A 16362-nucleotide genomic window follows, 5' to 3' on the forward strand; every position below is an offset into this window, starting at 1 on the left:
GTCACTGATATTGAGAAGTGATACTGTCTTTTCTGTAAGTCCCAGGTCACAATCAGGGGCAATCAAGTGATGCTGTGGATGTGTATATATATGTGAGAGAGAGAGAGAGAGAGTGTGTGTGTGTGTATTATATACATATATAAAAACGTAGCAAATATATTGAACACAGCACATTCAGAGTACTACCTTCTTTGATTTCATCCTCACCTTTTTCCTAGTTGAGGGATAGAGTAACTTTTTATCAGCTGAATTATCTCATTTTGGGATTAGAAACTCCAGTTAGTAAACAGTTTCTGGCTATGATACTTATCACAACGTGTGCTTTCCCCATCCCCCCAATGTAAGATGTTTCTTAGCTGCTAATTTCTGTACCCACTCATTAATGAGATAATTTACTTGGACAATAAAGTATGAATCAGAAATAAGACAGACCTTTTGGGAGTTAACGGTGTTTGGGGGTGGGGGGGCTGCTGAGTAATCTTTGAGTCAATTGATCAGTCAATAGTTTGAAGTGTGAACTTGAATATTGCCGACTTTCCCCCTTTGTTTCACCTTCTGCTCATTCTTTCTCCTTTTCTTCAAAATAGGCCTGGAATGTTCTGGCTCTGGATGGCAGTAACTGGCAGCGAATTGACCTGTTTGATTTCCAGAGAGATATTGAGGTATAATTACGTGGTGTGTGGCCCCATTTCTCTTGTTAGAATGTAATTACAGCAGGAGACAGATTAGCCCCCAACCATATAAATCTCCTTTCCCTGGAGAGACAAACTATTAATTTCAGTGCACCTGAACCTCATGGGAGTCTGCAGTGTTCCCAGGAACTTGTTCAGTTTTGAGAATGAGCAGAATTATTTTACTGACGTAATACTAAATTGTTTAGTATTAACAAGACTCAAAAAGTTTTGTTAGGATTTTTTCCTGGTGGAAATGTGAACCTGTGTTAGTTCATTTTAAGGAAGTCTTTTTATATGTGCTTATTGAAAAAAAAAGTAGGGTTAACAACCTTTTGAGACATGATATTTGCATCAATTCTTCTTGAGAAGCATAAGATTTAGGGTTTTTTTTGGGGGGGTGCACCTGTGGCATATAGAAGTTCCCAGGCCAGGGAGTTCCCGTTGTGGTGCAGTGGTTAATGAATCCAACTAGGAACCATGAGGTTGCAGGTTCGATCCCTGCCCTTGCTCAGTGGGTTAACAATCCGGCGTTGCCATGAGCTGTGGTGTAGGTCGCAGACGCAGCTCGGATCCCTCGTTGCTGTGGCTCTGGCGTAGGCCGGAGGCTACAGCTCCGATTGGACCCTTAGCCTGGGAACCTCCATATGCCGCGAGAGTGGCCCAAGAAATGGCAAAAAGACAAAAAAAAAAAAAAAAAAAAAAAAAAAAATAGAAGTTCCCAGGCCAAGGGTCCAATCAGAGCTGCAGCTGCCAGCCTACACCACAGCCACAGCAACTCCAGATCCGAGCCGTGCTGCAGCTCACGGCAACACCAGATCTTTAACCCACTGAGGGAGGCCAGGAATTGAACTTGCGTTCTCATGGGTACTAGTTGGGTTTGTTACCATTGAGCCACAACAGGAACTCCAAGATTTTTTTTTTTCAATTGGTTTTTCTTTAAAGTTCTGGTGGAACTTAGTTGTCTTAAAGATCCATGTAAGACATTTAAAAAAATCTCGTGTGAACTTTCCATTATCTTCATACAGTGTTGTTTTTTTTTTTTTTTTTAATAATACCCACTACATACTAGGTTTTTATGTTTTTCACAATTTTCTAATCTTAATGGATGTAAATGTTTAAAGCACCATAGCCACAAAATCGTTCGGTGAGCTTTTGTTAAATGTTCATTGAGTCTGCTATGTTTAGAGTACGATCATAAATGCACAGAAATAATAAAGAGTTAACGTTCTTCAGTAGCAACAGTTTAACCAGAGGTGGGGGAGCTACATTAATATAGTGTGATAAGACACCTGTGGAGCACCATTTCTTCAGATACAGAATATCTTACCAGATGAACAAGATAAATAACCACATAGGGTTTAGGCATGTCGCAGGTAGATGGGGTAATCAGGAAAGCTTTCTCACAGTAAGGTGAAATTTTCCTATTGATTTAACAAGAGAAGAGGCTGCCTCAAAATTAGAATGTTATCTTAAAAACAATGTGGCTTATCTTTTTGTGTGCCTGGGGTTTTTTTGTTTGTTTGTTTGCTGTTACAGGGCCGAGTGGTGGAGAATATTTCAAAAAGATGTGGGGGCTTTTTACGGAAGTTAAGTCTTCGTGGGTGTCTCGGAGTAGGAGACAATGCATTAAGGTAAGAACCTGTTGATTAACTCATTCTCTTGACTGAAGTGAATAAAGAACAGCCCCGAACAACACCACCTCACCCAGAAAAGGCTAGAGTAGTTTCATATTCCTAAGCTGTTCTGAACCCAAATACACATTCATTGCTTGTAACACAATATCCAGTAATGGGATGTGTGGTTCTGAGAATAAAACAAGAAGTGCTCTCCCCCACCAAACCCCAAAGCCAGATTCCCCATGTTATAAATGGTTCTTTTGGAGCCTTAAGTTTTTTTCTTTCTTTTTTTTTTTAAGTGTCTTTACTCAGAGTTAGGATAATTTTAACTTTGGTTGACAAAAAGATCAATGTTTTAAGAGGTTTATGGTTGAAAATTAATTTATTCATAATTGTGAACTACTTTTGTACCGACATCTAGCATCATTGGTAACTTTTATTATTTTTTAAATGCTGAGTATTTTGCCCATTTCACTTCAAATGCTTTCTTTCTTTCCTGTAAAGGACCTTTGCACAAAACTGTAGGAACATTGAAGTGCTAAATTTAAATGGATGCACAAAGACTACAGATGCGTAAGTATCAAAGAAATAAAACATACTTCTCCGTCTTTGAGAGTTTGCTGTCATAGACCCAGCAGACATTGAAGGTAGACATAAAAACTTTCAGCCCAAAAATCTATTAGTAATAACATGTATCAAATAACATTTAAATATTATATAGGGACTGTGATGATCTATGTGGGAGAAGAATCAGAGAGAATGGATATATGTATATGTATGACTGGGTCACTTTGTTGTGCAGCAGAAATTATCTCAACCTTGTAAATTAACTATACTTCAATAAAACAAAAAATATTGTATAGGGAAACTGTTGCCTATTGGGAGGTGAAGAAGCTTATTTACAAAGGAGGGGACAGAATTATTCAGTGAATCATTCTGTTCTTCCAAAAGACCTCTTGAGGAGTTCCCTTAGGGTGCAGTGGGGCTAGCACCCATTGTTGTCACTGCAGCAGCTCGGGTTGCTGCTGTGGCTCGGCTTCCGTCTCTGGCCCAGGGACTTCCATATGCTGTATGCTCCCCCACCCGAAAAAAAAGGTTTCTAAAATAGATGGGCCCTTTACAATTGCTTGAGTGAAGAAAAGTAGAAGATGCTTCAAGCACATTGTTTATTTTATTCCTTTCTTTGAGGTCGCAAGAAAGAGATAAATATAAAATAATCAACAAGGGTCCTCTACTCAGTATTCCGTAATAACCTATGTGGGGAAAGAATCTGAAAAAAGAATGGATATGTGTGTATGCACAACTGCATCATTTTGCTGTACACCTGAAACTAACACAACATTATAAAGCAAGGATATACAATATAGAAGAATATGTGTATAACTGAGTCATTTGTGTACAGCAGAAATTAATACAACTTGTAGATCAGCTAGACTTCAATTAAAATATAAATTAAAAAAATAGATACTGGGAGTTCTCTGGTGGCCTAGCAGTTAAGGATTTAGCGTTGTCGCTGCTGTGGCTCAGGTTTGATCCTTGGCCCAGAAATGTCCACATGCCAAGGGCATGGCCGAAGAAAACGGAAAACTTTAATATCGTAAAATCATCAAATAACCACTGGTCATTCTGACTTCTACTTGTTCTGGTGACCTCAGCAGTGTTTTAGATACAGTTTAAAAAAAAAAAAAAGATACAGACTTTAAAAATCAAAAATGGAGACCTCTAATGATGACAGTCACTGCCTCTGGCTGTGAACAACTCTGAAACTGTGGAAAACAAGCTGATGGAGATGTTTGGACAACACGCAGAGCAGGACTGAGAAACAAATGAGGGGAGTCCTGTGACTGCCCTGGCTTTTTTGCCCTGTGACATTTTCCAGAAAATGGCACAAGGAGAAGGAACCCAAGCAGAGCACAAAGTTCTGGCTGATTTGAAGAGAAAGAGTTCAGAGACCAGGCTGACTCCATTTGTGTTTGGAGACAGTGGAGCTCTTCAAAAAAATCTACATTTTCTTGGCTGAATAGTAAACTGTATATCTGCGTATTGTGACCCCACATAGCTGGGCAAAGGACATGTGATAAGGAAAGAACAATTACTGAGGAACTGTGAATTGAAGAATTGCCAGAATTTAAATAAGGCTGAGAGAAGTTCCAACCACCCTGGAGAAAGTTCTTTGATCCACCTTAGGTCATTTAGTAGAGACTTCAGAAAGATCACACCTTGATAGAAGAACTCAGCAAGACCTGTCTTAATACAGGTTAAAAGGAAAAAATTTAGGACCAGGTTAATTCACAACTAATTAAACTGCCTACCAAGTCAAAACTCAGCATTCATCCCACTGTGACGCAACGAGATCAGTGGTGTCTCTGGAGTGCTGGGATGCAGGTTTGATCCCCAGCTCAGCATTGTGGGTTAAGGATTAGGTGTTGCTGCAGCTGCAGTGTAGGCTGTGGGTCAAATCTGATCTCTGGCCTGGGAATTGCATATACTACAGGGCGGCCAAAAATGGGGCGGGGGGAGCAAAGAAAAAAAACAACCACAACAACCAACCCAGCATTCTTTAAAGGGAGACGCAAAATCTGACACTTAGCAGTTCAATAAAAAATTACAATACAGGAGTTCCCATTGAGGCTTAGTGGGTAACGAACGCCACTGGTATCCATGAGGATGTGGTTTTGATCCCTGTCCTCACTCAGTGGGTTAAGGATCCAGTGTTGCCGTAGGATCGCAGACATGGCTCAGATCCTGCGTGGCTGTGGTTGTGGCAGCTGCAGCTCCAATTCAGCCTCAAGCCTGGGAACGTCCATATGCCACAGGTATGGCTCTAAAAAGACAAAAAGAAAGTGAAAGCCACTCTTGATTTGTGGGCCGTATAAAAATAGGCAGCTGGTGAGATATACTGCCCTCTGGAATAGAGGACCGCAAAAACCACACAATCATCTCAATATGAAACAGTCTCTGTCATGGCCCCCAAATAATCCCTACCTCTTTTAATTGTACCTTTGTATAACCTCTCCCCCTGAGCGTGGACTGGGCCTACTGACTCATTGCTAACAATAGAATACTGCAAAGGCGTTGGATGTCACTTTGGAGATTAGGTTACAAAAAGACTATAACCTCTGTCATACTCTACTTGCTCTCAAAGCTCCAGCTCCGGAGGAAGCTAGCTGCCCCATTGTGAGTAGCTCTATTGAGAGGTCCATGTGGCAAGGAACTGAGGTCTCTGGCCAACAGCCTGCAAGAACCTGAATCCTATCAAAAACCAAATGAGCGAACTTGAAATTGGATCTTCTAAGGTCTGCCAGCATCCACCAAAATGAGCTTGGAAGGAAATCTGTACCCATTTAACCTTTGAGATAGTTGCAACTGTGGCCAGTACCTCGACTGTACCCCTTGTGGGAGACCCTGAGTTAGAGACACCCTACTAAGCTGCTTGTGCTTGTATTCCTGAAAACTAAGATATAGTTTTAAACCATTCAGTTTTGAGGTGGTTTACTATGCAACACAATAGATAACTAATGCATGTGCCAAAATCCAGAGTTCATTCGTGATAAAAATTCTCAACAAACTAGGAATAGAAAGGAGTTTCCTTAATATGATTAAAGGCCTCCATGAAAAAGCTACTGCTGACATTATACTTAATGGTAAAAGACTGAATGCCTTACCCTAAGGTCAGGAGAAAAGCAAGGATGTTAACTCGCATCATTTCTTTTTTTTTCTTTTGTCTTTTTGCTATTTCTTGGGCCGCTCCCACGGCATATGGAGGTTCCCAAGCTAGGGGTCCAATCGGAGCTGCAGCCACCGGCCTACGCCAGAGCCACAGCAACGCTGGATCCGAGCCACGTCTGCAACCTACACCACAGCTCACAGCAATGCTGGATCGTTAACCCACTGAGCAAGGGCAGGGATCGAACCCGCAACCTCATGGTTCCTAGTTGGATTCGTTAACCACTGCGCCACAACGGGAACTCCCGCGTTATTTCTATTCAACATTCTGTTGGAGGTTTCAGTCAGTGCAACAAGTTTAAAAAAAAAAAAAAAAGCATATCAATAGGAAACAAGCAAAGCTCTTTATTTGGAGCTAAAAGAAGTGTCAGATTTCTACACTGAAAACCACAAACATTACTGAGAGAAATTAATGAAAGTGTGTATCAAGAATGTATAGAGAACTCTTTCTTACAATCAGTAATGAGACAGCCCAATTAAAAATTGGGCTAAACCCTTAAACATTTCACTAAGGAAAGAGATGAATGGCTAACAAGCACAAGAAAGAAAAAGTGTTCATTATAAAACTGCAAGATAAAACCATACCCACTAAAATTCCATACCCACTAAAATGGCTGTCATCGAAAAGAGAGACAGTGCCAAGTATTGGCAAGGATGTGGATGCATTGCTGGTGGGAATGTAAAAAGGCCACTCAAAAAAAGTTTGGCAGTTTCTTAAAAAGTCAGCCATGCACTCAGTATATAGGACCTAGCAATTCTCTTAGATATTCACGCAGAAGAAATGAAAATGTAGGTTCACATAAAGACCTAAGAAACATATCTGCCTACTAGAATGTATTGGTCGTATTTGGATCCTAATTTGAATAAATCAGTTTGACACAGGCATTTATTTATGAGACAGCTGGGAACTCTTGAACACAGACTAGGTGTCAGGTATTTATATGTATATATATATGTCTTTATATAGTTAGAAATATGTCCTGAAATATTTACAGGTGAAATAATAAGTCTAGGATTTGCTTTAAAATACTGAACCCCCCCCAAAAAATGAAGGAAATAGGTGAAATAGTAATAGTAGATTTTTTTTTTTTTTTTTTTTTTGCTTTTTTAGGGCTGCACTTGAGGCTAGGAGGTTCCCAGGCTAGGGGTCGAACTGGAGCTATAGCTGCCAGCCTACATACACCACAGCCACAGCAATGCAGGATCCAAGCTGCGTCTGCGACCTACACCACAGCTAATGGCAACACTGGATCCTTAATCCAAGTGAGGACAGGGATCGAACCTGCAACCTCATGGTTCCTAGTCAGATTTATTTCTGCTGCGTCACAACAGGAACTCCAGTAATAATAGATTATTGATAAATGTCAAACCTTAAGGATGATACATGTACATTCTCTATCACTCACTCTTAAGTGTATTTGAGATTTTTCACAATTAAAAAAAAAATTAAGGAGTTCCTTTTGTGGCTCAGTGGTAATGGACCTGACTAGTATCCATGAGGATGCAGGTTTGATCCCCTGGCCATGCTCAGTGTGTTAAGGATCTGGCATTACTGTGAGCTGTGGTGTAGGTCGAAGACACAGCTCAAATCGCAAGTTGCTGTGGCATAGATTGGCATCTGCAGCTCCGATTCAACCCCAAAATTTAAAGTGTTTTCCCTAGAGTGAAAAAATAAGAAGAATTAATACCTGACCAAAGATTAATTTTTGAAGAGAAGCAAGATGGGGAGACAAAAATCAGGCTGAACAAGTGCCACAGGGTGTGGCCTTAAAAAGCAAAAAATAAATAAAAAGTTAAAAAACTTGACCACTGTGGGAAAAGAGCCTTTAAGAAATTCATAAAGGAAAGCAGGCAATAGTATTACGTAACTTAGCTAGTTTTAGCCAACACTGGTAAATCCTCTGTACACCTTGCAAAAATCCAATTATTGCATTACTGCCATGCAAAAGGTTATCTTGAGGAGTTCCCTGATGATACAGTGGATTAAGGACCTAGTGTTGTCACCGCTGTGGCAGGGGTTTGATCCCTGACCTTCTAAGGTCATCTTGAGCAAAGGTTTAAGGAAAAGATCAGAGACAGAACTTTTGGTCTTGTTTCACCACTTGCTAGCAAGTACTAGCTAGCTTTCCAGTGTTCTTGGATTTGCAGAATGCATGTAAATCGTTTATCAGCATAAATGTACTTTGCTGTCAGTAGCTATTGACATTTCCAAATGTGAATCAAGCACCATCTTCCCCTCATGCAAATTCTCATACGCAGCACAGCTTTTTTTTGTGAACCTGCCTCTTCCTCAACATGAAAGGGATTTAAAACCGTTTTTATTTGACATACGAAAATTTTACAGTTTTATATGTATGTAAATATATATATATATACACACACATACACACATTTAATGAGAATCGTGTATGGTATTCTAAGGATGTGTTCTTATTTGTTCACTCATTATTTTCTCCTTTTTCCATTTTTCAGTACATGTACCAGTCTTAGCAAGTTCTGTTCCAAACTCAGGCACCTTGACTTGGCTTCCTGTACATCGATAACAAACATGTCTCTAAAAGCTCTGAGGTAAATTTCTTACAAGAAGAATGTCCAAGAAAATGAATGTACATGTATGTATGACTGGGTCCCTATGCTATACAGCAGGAATTGGCACAACACTGTAAATCAACTGTACTCTAAGAAAAATAAACATTGGTTTAAAAGTTAAATAAGGTGGGGTCCCTGTCGTGGCTCAGTGGTTAACAACCCGACTGGAATCCATGAGGACTCGGGCCTCACTCAGTGAGTTAAGGATCCGGCATTGCCGTGAGCTGTGGTGTAGGTCGCATACGTGGCTCAGATCTGGCATTGCTATGGCTTCGGTGTAGGCCGGCGGCTACAGCTCCGATTTGACCCCTAGCCTGGGAACCTCCATATGCCAGGGGTGCGGCCTAAAAAGACAAAAGACAAAAAAAAAGTTAAATAAGGTATCATTGATTAGGGAAGAAAAAGAATGTCCAACAATCAGAAGAAATATTTATTTTTTTTAATTACTGAAATAAAGTTGGAACTGAATAAAACTACGTCTTATAGGTATGTACTGCAGTTCAGAATTGATCTTTTATGTTACCACTCGCCCAACTTAAAGGACATGGTGAAGTGAAGTGGCTAGAGGTAACTAGGATTTCTGAACAGAATACTATAGTTTGTACATGATTGAAGTGCTCGGCAGGGTTCCTGGTGCATAGTAAGCACTTAGCAAATTTTAATTGTTCTAGTGTTAATGTATTTTTTAAATATAAAAATATATCTTAAAAGGAAGGTGAGAAGTTCCCTGGTAGCTTAGTGGATTAAGGATCTGGTGTTTCACTTCCGTGGCTCTGGTTACTGCTGTGGTGTGCTTTTGATCCCTGACCCAAGAATTTCCACATGCCATGGGCACGGCCAACAAAAAGGAAGGCGCAGTGCCCATTCTCTTTGTACTTTTACCTTTTTATCAGCCTTTTATGAGTGTATTGGTTATATTTATGAGTAGTAGAGTTAAGCCATTAAAAGAAGAAATAATAAATTTAGTGGAGTATAAGTACTTTGAAAATGTGGTTCCTTCTTGACCTTCCTTAAGAGCATTGCACACATAGGTACTTAAGGCTGTTTGCCTCATAGGATAATAAATAGGGTAGTATAAAATGTCTAGGAGTTTTCTGGTCACTCAGCAGATTAAGGATCCAGCATTGTCACTGCTATGGCTCGGGTTCCTGCTGTGACACAAGTTTGATCCTTGCTTGGCCCTGGGGCTTCTGCATGCTGCAGGCATGGCCAAAAAAACTAGTGTCTGTAGATCATAATAAATCACATAAGTGGTGTCATTTATTTGAAAACCTTGTGAGGTAGATAGGACAGACACTTTACAGATAAGAAAATCTAAAAGATTTTTCAATGCCGGGTGCTGTGATTCAACCATGCGGAGTACTGAGTAAGGGTCGCTGCCCTTAAATTGATAGCGTCTAGTGGAAGGAAAAAACACTAAGCATTTCCCACTTACAGCAGGATAAGTGCTGTGATAGAAGTGAGTGCATCAGTTGGGGGGAAACATTGAAGAGTTGTGGCTAATCTTGACCTTGGAGAGGTTCTCGAAGGCTTCTTTAAGTGAAGAAGCCTGAATTCTTAAAGTGAAGAAGCTTCTTAAAGTGACTTGCCTGGATTCTCACTATTGATGAAGAATAAGCTGGAACCAAGATTCCCTAGCTTTATTTTATAAAACAGTTAAAGCAGTGTTTTCCAAAGTATGCATAGAGCTTAGGATTCTTCCATAGTTTATACATGAGATCAAAGATCAAAGAAGAAGCTGGTGTTTGATAGAAGGCAGAGATCTAATAAAATATATCCTGAAGTCAGCCAGTGGAAACTGTACTCTAGATACCTCCCAGGAAAGAAAAATTTTAAATCCTTTGTAATTTTTTTAAATAAAAGTTGAAATGTCCTCATTATTACTTTGATAAGCATTTGAATTATGTGATAGAGAATTTGAATTAGAGTCTTACTCTTTATTAATTACTCTAACTTGAGCAAGTAGCTTCATTTCCATTTACTATCTATAGACCTTTAAATTTGTGTTAAGTGCAAAAAGAATATACTTGGAAAAGTATAAATCTCCATAAAAATCTGAATTAAGTATTTCCCTGACTAGATAGCCAATAAAATGAGACTTTGGTGCCTTTGGAATTGGATTTAGTCACGTGTTTGTTTCATTTTGTTTTATCCTAAGTGAGGGATGTCCACTGTTGGAGCAATTAAACATTTCCTGGTGTGACCAAGTAACCAAGGATGGTATCCAGGCACTAGTGAGAGGCTGTGGCGGTCTCAAAGCCTTGTTCTTAAAAGGCTGCACACAGGTAATACTCCATGTAGCACTTGTGAATGATAGGAACCATGAACTTGGCAGACAGCCCAAGTTGCTGGTCTGAGGGAAATGTAGTTGTTATGTATTACGACTAAGGACACATGCTTACCAAAAATTAAAGTGTTTTCCCTAGAGTGAAAAAATATAAGAAGAAATCATACTGAACAAGTCCCATAGGCAAGAGGGTTTCATTGAACTTAATTTGAAAAGAAAACTTATCATGTTGTCACTGCCTGAGACCTTGAAGTGGATGGGCAAGGAAGACAGTCTTGGCAATTTCCACTGCTTATTTAGCCACCAAGCACTTTTCTTAAATGTGCCAAGTATACAGCAACCTACATTTTATAGTGTTGGTGCTTATTTCCTGCTAGTCTCATCAAAAATCCCACATATTTTGTCATTAAAAATTTTAATATCTCAGTGTTTTATAGTGGAAAAAAAAAGAATTGACTTGGTAACACCTCGAAGGAAATGATCAAGAGAGTTTTAAGGGTGACTGACAGGGAGTTCCTCTTGTGGCTCAGCAGGTTGGGAAGTGTCCCTGAGGGTGTGGTTTCTATCCCTGGCCTCGCTCAGTGGGTTAAGAATCCAGTGTTGCAGCAAGCTGTGGCGTAGGTCTCAGATGCAGTGCAGCTCAGATCTGGCTTGCTGTGGCCTAGGCCTGTAGCTGCGGCTCTAATTCGACCCCTAGCCCAGGAACGTCCATATGCCCCAGGTGTGGCCATAAAAAGAAAAAGTGACTGACGGGGAGTTCCCACTGTGGTGCAGTAGGTTAAGAACCTTGGGTCACAGGTTAGATTCCCCGCCCAGCATAGTGGGCTAAGGATCTGGTTGTGGGTGTGGCTATACATTTTTTTTTTAAGTGACTGATAGGAGTTCTTGTTGTGGCTCAGCAGATTACTAACCTGACTAGTATCCAGGTTCTATCCCTGGCCTCACCCAGTAGGATAAGGATCCAGCATTTCTGTGGTTGTGGTGTGGGCTGGCAGCTGCATCTCTGGTTCAACCCCTAGCCTGGGAACTTCCGTATGCTGCAGGTGTGGCCCTGAAAAGCAAAAAAAAAAAAAAAAAAATTAGTTTAAAAAATCATGACTGAGATTAGGGTTAAGCCCTTATTTTATTAATTGTTGCTAAAACCATCTCTTGGATTGTATTAAAAACACCCTTGGAGGTCTTACTAGTATCCATGAGAATGTAGGTTCAATCCCTGGCTTTGCTCAGTGAGTCAAGGATCCCAACTTGCAGTGAGCTGTGGTGTAGGTCACAGATGTGGCTCAGATCCCTCTAGGCCAGCATCTGTAGCTCCAATTCCATGTGCCTCGGGTATGGCCCTAAAAAGGAAAACAAAAAAAAACCACCCTCATTCTCCTACCATGATGGGAGACTTTCCATTGTTTGTAACAAAGCTTTGAAACAACAGCTTGAACTTCTGGTTATTTATGGAATCCTGGAAAATATTGATTGGGATGCCTCATTATAATCAATTACTTGCCATCTGTTCTCAGCACTGTATGCATAGCACTGATCTTCCAGCAGCAGATAAATAGCAAACTGCAGATTCTTTTCTCAACTCCTGCTCTTAAAGTTTGTTATTACAAACTTTATAGGGAGTGTAGAAATGTGAAAGTTATTTTAGTTTCAAAATCCCTCAGCAAAATGCTGCATGGCATGTTAAATTTATCAGAAGAAAAATCCATAAACATTAGGCAATGTTTTATCTTTTCCTTGATTTGGTGATGTATGAATTTGATGTGGTCAAAACCGATAAATACTGATGACTGTACTAATCATGACTTCTATATTTGTATGATCATCATTCATTTATTTCTGGTTCGTTGTTCCTTTGAAACTTAGCTATATTTAGAATATATTGATGAACATATACACACTTAAATTTTAATTTATTTTTTAAATTAAGTTTATAAAGTTTTAAGATTTAAAGCAATGGCAGTAATTATTTTTTCTCTCTCTTTAATCTTTCTAGCTAGAAGATGAAGCTCTCAAGTACATAGGTGCACACTGTCCTGAACTGGTGACTTTGAACTTGCAAACTTGCTTAGTAAGCAGTCCTTCCTCCCAACCTCTTCTGTATTAGTAATTCATTGTGTGTGTGTTGGTTTTTTTTTTTTTTTTTTTTTTTTTGCCTTTTGCCTTTTGTCTTTTTAGGGCCACACCTGCAGCATATGGAGGTTCCCAGGCTAGAGGTTGAATTGGAGCTGTATGTAGCTGCCAGCGTACACCACAGCCACAGCAACATGGGACCCAGGCCGCTTCTGCAATCTATACCACAGCTCTCAGCAATGCCAGATCCTTAACCCACTGAGCAAGGCCAGGGTTCGAACCAGTGTCCTCATGGATACTAGTCAGGTTCGTTAACCACTGAGCCATCGCAGGAACTCTGGAAGTTGTTTTTTTGTTGGTTTTTTTCCAGTAATATTATTGCAAGATTTCAGTCATAAAGACAGAGCAGTTTGTCCACTTTAACCCCAGGGACACAGTAAACACAGATGATTCTTTACATGCTCAACAGTACTCACTCCTGGGGACCTGATAATCAGATAAGATAAAGAGTAGGTTATACAGAATTCCAAATAAGCTAAACTGTAACTCCACCCCTTTCTTTTCAACTTAAGAAAACACTCTCTTGGAGTTCCTTGGTGGTTGCAGCAGGTTAAAGATCTGACATTGTCACTGCTGTGGCTCAGGTCACTGCTGTGGCTCAGGTCGCTGCTGTGGTGAGGATTCGATCCCTGGCCCAGGAATTTCCGCAGGCTGTGGGTGCAGCCAAAAAATAAGAAAAAGGAATAGTTTGCAAAACTATTGCCTTTGGAATGGGTAAGCAGTGAGATCCTGCTGTATAGCACTGGGAACTATATCTAGTCAGTTATAATGGAGCATGATCATGTGAGAAAAAAGAATGTATATATGTATGTGTGACTAGGTCACCTTGCTGTACAGTAGAAAATCGACAGAACACTGTAAACCAGCTATAATGGAAGAAATAAAAATCGTTATAAAAATAAATATATAAAACCTTAGCTAATAGAAAAAGAAGAAAAAAGAAAACACTATCCTTTAGAAGTAAATAATTTGAAGACTTCAGTATTTAAAATATTTTTTGGTGAATTAATTGCATTCACACCAGTTAAGCCTATCAGTGAGCCATAACCATTGGTAACACACTGATCTTAGCAGATAACAAGTAAAATGTACTCTTTAAATTATTTTAGAGTAGGAGTTCCCGTCGTGGCGCAGTGGTTAACGAATCTGACTAGGAACCATGAGGCTGCAGGTTCGATCCCTGCCCTTGCTCAGTGGGTTAAGGATCCGGCGTTGCCCTGAGCTGTGGTATAGGTCACAGACGCGGCTCAGAATCCTGCGTTGCTGTGGCTCTGGTGTAGGCTGGCAGCTACAGCTCCAATTGGACCCCTAGCCTGGGAACCTCCATATGCCGCGGTAGCGGCCCAAGAAATAGCAAAAAAGACAAAAAAAAAAAAAAAAAAAAAAAAAAAGAAAGAAAATTACATATGTGTGTTGCCTTGGAGTGAGAGTGAGAGCAAGAATGAAAATAGTTGGTGAAGGTTTTCCTTGTTTTTCTAAGCCTTCCGATTGTTGTATTCACCCCTTCTTGTTTGGTCACCTGGAACTCTAGAGCATAGTGGTGGTTTCTTTCAAAGGTGATACATTCGGGGCCGTATTTTGTACAGTTAAGCAGCCTACTCTTCCAGCCCATAAGGGGTGGTGCTTTATAATGATCTGTTGAAGACACTTCTGGAGACTGAGTTAAAGGAATGCTAATCCTTTTAATTTTGATTCCCATAGTTACTACCAGAATTTGCCAACTCTCCTTTATGAAACTGAAATATTTGGCCTGAAAGAAAGAGCTGCTACAACTATTGTAAATATGAAACCATCATCTTACAATGTTAGGAAAAAACTTCTTGCACATCTTTAGATTTTTTTTTTTATTTATTTTTTTGGTCTTTTTAGGGCCTCACCTACAGCATATAGAAGTTCCCAGGCTAGGGGTCCATTCGGAGCTGTAGCCGCCGGCCTGTACCACAACCACAGCAACTCAGGATCTAAGCCACATCTTCGACCTACACCACAGCTCAAAGCAATGCCGGATCCTTAACCTACTGAGTGAGGCCTGGGATTGAACCTGTGTTCTTATGGCTGCTAGTCAGGTTTGTCAACCACTGAGCCATAACATTAAGAAAGAGGAGTTCCCATTGTGGGTCAGTGGGTTAAGAATGAACCTGAGGGGAGTTCCCGTCGTGGCACAGTGGTTAACGAATCCGACTAGGACCCATGAGGTTGCGGCTTCGATCCCTGGCCTTGCTCAGTGGGTTAAAGGATCCGGCGTTGCTGTGAGCTGTGGTGTAGGTTGCAGATGCGGCTCGGATCCCGAGTTGCTATGGCTCTGGTGTAGGCTGGCGGCTACATCTCCGATTTGACTCCTAGCCTGGGAACCTCCATATGCCGCGGGAGCGGCCCAAGAAATAGCAAAAGGACAAAAAAAAAAAGAATGAACCTGAGGATGCACGTTCAATCCCTGGCCTCCCTCAGTGGGTTAAGGACCTGGGTTGCCACAAGTGGCGGCTTGGGTCACAGAGGTGGCTTGGATGTGGTGTAGGCCTGCAGCTGCAGCTCCAATTTGACCCATAGCCTGGGAACTTTCACAGGCCACAGCTGTGGCCCTAAAAAGAAAAACAAAAAAACATTAAGAAAAGGCAACATGGCCCTCCCAGTATTTTCCTAATGTTATGGGACACTGACTCCATTGGCCTGTTATAAATATGCGTGTTTATGGATTGCTGCTTCTCCCTTTACATTTCAGTTACCCTTGTTTAGTAATAATGATAGTCCCTATTTTTAGGTACTTCTATATGTGTATATACCTCATCAGTTTATTCTCATGACATCTTGTATCTGCCATAGCATCCATTTTTCATCTGTATTTTGTTTCGGTTCTACGGAAACATACTGATTTAAGCAGTGACTGTTTGAAGTTTGATTTTTTTGTTTTTCCAGTTGTCCTTGCAACCTGAGAATGCTGTTTGATCAAACAGAAAGGGCAGTAGAGCTTTATTCTGAGGCTTAAACACAAAATTAGTGAATCTAGCAGGACAAATTAAAGTGCTAATCACATCCACAATGTTAAGATATTTGTACATGACGTCTTTTTTTTTTTTTTTTTTTTTTTCTTTTTTTTGGCCACAGCATTTAGTGGCTTGATGTGAGATCTCAATTCCCAGACCAGGGATTGAACCCGTCGCAGCAGGGAAAGCACCAAGTCCTAACCACCAGGGAACTCCCAACATCTTTTTTTTTTTTTTTTTTTTTTTTTGTAATGTAACATCTTTTTGTGTTCATTTTTTCATCTAAAAATAAAATAATTTGGGAGTTCCCGTCATGGCGCAGTGGTTAACGAATCCGACTAGGAACCATGAGGTTGCAGGTT

The 16362-nt window shown here is 40.3% G+C and overlaps 1 protein-coding gene across 26 annotated transcripts in view; it reads left to right on the forward strand.

The window, feature by feature from the left end:
* Nucleotides 1–16362, forward strand: part of FBXL20 (F-box and leucine rich repeat protein 20) — a 94458-nt gene that overhangs the window by 66400 nt on the left and 11696 nt on the right. For 19 of the 26 annotated variants that reach the window (XM_013979813.3, XM_013979820.3, XM_084984639.1 and 16 more), the window contains 6 exons: nt 588–662; nt 2211–2305; nt 2795–2863; nt 8489–8584; nt 10764–10890; nt 12883–12957. In XM_013979813.3, the coding sequence (XP_013835267.1) occupies nt 588–662; nt 2211–2305; nt 2795–2863; nt 8489–8584; nt 10764–10890; nt 12883–12957 (537 nt within the window). The remainder of the gene's footprint in view (nt 1–587; nt 663–2210; nt 2306–2794; nt 2864–8488; nt 8585–10763; nt 10891–12882; nt 12958–16362) is intronic. The other 7 variants (XM_084984654.1, XM_084984655.1, XM_084984652.1 and 4 more) reach the window with 1 other exon arrangement.

The sequence above is a fragment of the Sus scrofa genome, chromosome 12 (assembly GCF_054392235.1).
Source record: "Sus scrofa isolate SSC_HxYL_T2T_F1_AM1 chromosome 12, Sscrofa_HxYL_maternal_Yorkshire_Landrace_v2.0, whole genome shotgun sequence".
In the NCBI taxonomy this organism is placed as follows: Eukaryota; Metazoa; Chordata; class Mammalia; order Artiodactyla; family Suidae; genus Sus; species Sus scrofa.